The 5,468-nt window shown below is 38.3% G+C and overlaps 1 protein-coding gene across 1 annotated transcript; it reads left to right on the forward strand.

The window, feature by feature from the left end:
* The first annotated feature begins 401 nt into the window (after nucleotides 1–401).
* On the forward strand, nucleotides 402–881 carry LOC133923070 (uncharacterized). The gene has a single exon (XM_062368524.1). The coding sequence runs from the start codon at nucleotides 402–404 to the stop codon at nucleotides 879–881; it is 480 nt and encodes a 159-aa protein (XP_062224508.1).
* Nucleotides 882–5,468: the final 4,587 nt, after the last annotated feature.

Below are 5,468 nucleotides of genomic sequence, written 5' to 3' on the forward strand. Positions count from 1 at the left end.
ATATATTATGCAATGATATGTATTCTCGCATGAATATGCTTGTTGAGGAAATCAATTCTCCTGAACTTACTCAATTTTCTCAAGGAGACATTACTCGTAGGATCTTGATGATACTTCCTAAGCCGCAATACAACATCGTTATCTCTCTTCTTCATGAAAGAGATATCAATGACATGACCATCACCGATGTCGTTGGAAAGATTTGTTTTCATAAGATGTTTTTGTTTGGAGATCAAGGTGAAGAGTCTTCATCCAAGAAGAATCTTGCTCTCAAGGCCAAGATGGTTGACAAGAAGAAGATGATGATGAACCTTCCATCATCAAGTGAAAGTGATGAAGATGATGGTGATGACAATGACTCTGACACTGAGCTTGCCCTCCTCATGAGAAGAACCACAAGGATGATATCTAAGTTAGGCAAGAAGGAATATAACTATGATTACAAGAAGAACAAATTTTGCTCAAAGAAATTTGACAACTTCGGTAGCGGAGACAAGAAGAAGTGCTACAGTTGTGGTGACTATGGTCATATGGCATATGATTGCCCTCATCCCGACAAGAGAAATAAGAATAAGAGCAAGTCAAATGATACAAGTGATGATGAGGACAAGTACAAGAAGAAGAGTCTAGATAATGGGAAGAAGAAGAAGCTCTTCAAGAAGGGTCAAGGCCGCAAGGCTTACATGGTTGGTGAATGGGTCTCTGGCGAGAGCTCAAGTAATGATTCAAGCGAAGATGAAGACAACAACTTCACAGGTCTCGCCATCACCAATGATCTACCACTTCCTCCACCAATTATGTGCCTTATGGTAAAAAGTAACAACAAGGTGAGTAGTAAGGATGATGATAATAATAATGACAATGATGGTCTTTTTCCCTAATAATCTACCTAAGCTTATGAATGACTATACTACTATCATAAAGAAGCAAAAAAACTAAAATCAAGCCTCTTGAAAATGTTAATGCTAAGTTTAGTTCCAATCATAATGAGTTACTTGCTAAATACAATAATATACTTAAAAAATGTGATGGAGTAGTTGCATCGAGTGAGTCTCTTGAAGAGATAAATAAGAAGCTAAAATATTAGCATATAGACTTGAAATGCAAATATCAAGAACTTGAGTTAGCTTACGATGTCATTGATCCTAGCATTAATGAATTGACTATTATTGATATTGTTAAGGTTAATGCATATACTTCTTGTGATACTCCTCTTTATATGATAATTTATTATCTTTTAAGACTAATCATGCAATGGAGCAAGAGCTCAAAGATGAGATTGCTAGTCTCAATTCATATGTGGTCTAGTTGACTAAGGGGGAGTATAAGCACAACATAAGACCGGCAATATAAAGATGTCCACCTCACTAGAAGATGAAGTAGGATAGCTTGACAACATGCTTCTTCATCAAGACTTTAATGGATTGGCTTTGTCATCGTCGACTTGCATAGATTAAAATGAATCAACTCAAGAAGATGTTCAAGAATGAAATGATGGTTGGTTTGAAGGACATTGTATTTGTGAAGGACAAGTACTTTTCAAGCAGGGAAACAAGTTACTAACTCTCATCATTACAAATCCATGATGTCTACATCAAGACCCCTAGAGCTTCTACATAATGACCTCTTTGGACCAACTACCTACAAAAGTCTTGATGGTAATATCTATTGCTTTGTCATTATTGATAATTATAAAAGATACACTTGGACTTTCTTTTTAGATGACAAGAGCAAGATCGTTGGGATCTTTAAGAAGTTCACGAAGAGGGCTTAAAATGAAGTTGAGGCCACACTTGTGAAGATCCAGAGTAACAAGGGGACGGAGTTCAAGAACACAAGTAGAAGAATATTGTGATGATGGAAGCATCAAGCATGAGTTCTCATCAACCTATACTTCTCAACAAAATGGCATGGTGGAGAGGAATAACAAGACATTGATCACTCTAACAAGAGCTAAGTTAGATGAGTATGGTACGTCGGAGAAGTTTTGGGTGGAAGCAATCAATACGACATATCATACATCCAACCTAATGTACCTCTATTGAATATTGAAGAAGACGTCATACGAGCTTCTCATTGGGAGGAAACTTAATATCTCATACTTCAGGGTGTTCGGATGTAAGTGTTCTCTTCAAAAAAGATAACGCTGATGGAAGTTTGAGCGTCGTTGTGATATTGGTTTTCTTGTTGGTTATGCATCAAACTTCAAAGCATATTGAGTATTCAACAATGCTACCGGTCTTGTTGAGGAAACTTGTGATGTGGAGTTTAATTAATCTAATGGCTCATAAGGAGAAGGTGTCTCTTGTGATGATGTAGGTGATGAACTCTTGAGAGATGTGATGAAGAAGATGGCATTTGGGGACATCAAGCCAAATGAGGAGGATGAAGATGTACCTTGTACTTCCACTCCACACCTCCATGATGTCTCAAGTTGATCAAGATGATGAGAAGGATGATCAACCACTTTCATCACAAGAAGTCCATATCTCTCAAGAGGAAGCTCAAGCTTAAGCTCAAGATATTGGACTACCTCAAGATACACCTCAAGAACCACAAGTGAAGCAAACACATATTTCCAAGGATCACCCAATTAACTTGATCATTGAAAGTCCATCTAGGGGAGTAAGAACACACTCTCGTCAATATACTTCATTTTATGAATATTACTCGTTTGTCTCTTGTTTGGAGCCCACACATGTAGATGAGGCTCTTGAGGATCCGAATTGGGTGATTGCAATGTTAGAAGAACCCAAAAACTTCACCCACAATGAAGTATGGATTCTAGAAGAGATGCCTCAAGACAAGAATATGATTGGAACCAAGTGGGTATTCCTCAATAAGCAAGATGAACATGGTGTGGTAGTATGCAACAAGTCAAGACATGTCACACAAGGATTTACACAAGTTGAAGGTTTGGATTTTGGCAAAACATTTGCTCATGTGGCAAGGCTTGAAGCCATCCGTATCCTTCTTGCATTTGCTTCACATCATAACATTAAACTTTATCAAATGGATGTGAAGAGTGCATTTTTAAATTACTTCATTAATGAACTCGTTTATGTTGAACAACCCCCGGTTTCGAAGATCCTATATATCCTAATCATATTTATAGGTTGCACAATGCGTTTTATGGACTCAAGAAAGTACTAAGAGCTTGGTATGAATGCCTACGTAACTTCCTTATCAACCAAGGAATCAAGATTGAGAGGGTGGATACAATATTGTTCACAAAAATCATCGACAATGAGCTTTTCTTATGTTAAATTTATGTTGATGTTATAATATTTGGTTCAACTAACAAAGAGTTTTGCAAAGAATTTGGTGACATGATGTCTAAGAAGTTTGAGATATCAATGATTGGCGAGCTCAACTACTTCCTGCGATTTCAAATCAAGTAATTGAAGAAATGGATATTCATCAACCAAGAGAAGTACACGATGGACATCCATAAGAAGTTCAAGATGGATGATAGCAAGCCAATCAAGGCCCCCATGCCTACAAATGGACTCTCAATATGGATAAAATGGGTAAACCAGTTGACCAAAAGCTTTATCGTTCTATGATTGGGTCATTTCTTTACCTTACCGCATCTAGACCTGATATTATATTTAGTGTATGCATGTGTGCTTGTTTTCAAGCTAATCCTAAGGAGTCGCATCTTAGCGCAGTTAAGAAAATCCTTAGATACCTAAAGTATACACCTAGCATAGGCTTGTGTACCCCAAAAGCGCTAGTTTCTTACTCTTGGGTAACTCGGATTTGAACTTTGTCGAATACCGTGTGAATCGTGAGAGTACATCGGGTGGGTGCCACTTGCTAGGGCAGTCTCTAGTCTCACAGTATTCTAAGAAGCAAAACTTTGTAACCTTGTCAACCGCGGAAGTCGAATATGTAGCCATCGGAGCATGTTATGCTCAAATCTTTTATATGAAGCGAACCTTGTTAGACTTTAGTGTTTGTCTAGAGAAGGTTCCACTCCTTTGTGACAAAGAGAGTGTCATAAAAGTTGCAAAGAATCTCGTTCAACACTCTTGCACAAAGCACATTGATATCTGTCATCACTTCCTTAGAGATCATGTAGCTAAAAATTTTATTTCCCTTAGCAGTGTAAGGTCAGAAGATCAATTGGCGGATATCTTCACAAAACCTCTAGATGAAGCTACATTTTGTAGATTGTGAAATGAGTTGAACGTGATAGATGCTTTAAACATCATGTGATGCCTTATCATATAGATGTATTTCATGATAGGTGCTTGTCTAACCTTCTCAAGATAGTAAACATGAGTTTTGCTTGAGTTGGCGGCCTCCCAGTTTCACTTAAGGCATGTTGTTAGGTTCAAGAATCTTGAGAAGGAAAATAATATGATAAGATAGATTTATTTTATGTTATGCATTCACTTGTCATATAGTTTGCACTCATATTTACTTTCATGCACTTATTTTGCATTGCATGTGCATTAGTAGTAGAGAGATCACAAAGGAGAATATTACTTTTTGAGATTGTTGTTCACTCTTAATGAGAACATACACCTCTATGAGTGTAATTAAATAGATGTTTGTGCTTAGTGCCTATTGAGCCATGCCCTATAGAATTTAAAGCTTTAATTTTTAAGTTCATAGGCAATATGACTCGTACATTTCCTCAGAATTTTCTCCCTTCTTTCTTTTTGGTTCTTATTGCCTATTGTGAAAATTATATATGGTATAGTCTTGTTAGGCAAATATTTGCAAATGAGTGTTTGAGAAGGTAAGGTCTTCACTCAAGCTAGTCCAAACATGTATTTTTGTTGAGTGTTTATTTGAAGTTTAGACTCAGTGAGAGCTTTTAGTTCAGAAGAGAGTTTTTCTTCTCATCGGATGGTTTGATGTTCCTTTCTCTGTTGTCAACGGACCATTCGGCAGTGCCTCTCTCAGTTCTGCAAATCACTGGAAAAAGGTCCGTCGTGTGCTAAGTGTTCTTCACTGGACCTTCCGGTGTTATGGTATGTGGCAATCTCTAAAAAATTCTAGAAAATAGTCTGATGTGTGCAAAATTTCTATCATCGGACTTTCCAGCATGCAAAAGTTGAATTTTCTCTCAGAAAAGGTCCGGCGTTTAGTGCAGTGGTCAGTAGATTATCCGGTGTTTGAAACAGTTTCAGCTCAGTTTTGGCAAGTCTCCTGGAATTTTGTCCGATGAATCTATCCGGTGCTCAAGTCTGTGCATCACTGGACCTTCCGGTGTTTGTATTTTTCACGATACTCACCTATCATATATTTTCTCAGGCTTGGCTTTCTCTTTCCAATTCGATCTCTGTCGCGTAGCTGCCTGAGCTCTCGTCGCCTCGTCGAGTCGTCATTCCACCGCTGTCAAGTTCCAGGGCAGCTGTGCGCCCAACCCTTACGCCGCCTCAGCCACCTTACCATCGCTCCACTCTAGCGTTGCTCGCCGCCGTATCTCACCAGAGCTCTGTCTTAGTGCCGTC

Source organism: Phragmites australis, chromosome 6 (genome assembly GCF_958298935.1).
Source record: "Phragmites australis chromosome 6, lpPhrAust1.1, whole genome shotgun sequence".
In the NCBI taxonomy this organism is placed as follows: Eukaryota; Viridiplantae; Streptophyta; class Magnoliopsida; order Poales; family Poaceae; genus Phragmites; species Phragmites australis.

Bases quoted from the DNA above. Each gene is read 5' to 3' on its own strand.
- LOC133923070 (XM_062368524.1), top strand. From the start codon at position 402: ATGATATCTAAGTTAGGCAAGAAGGAATATAACTATGATTACAAGAAG.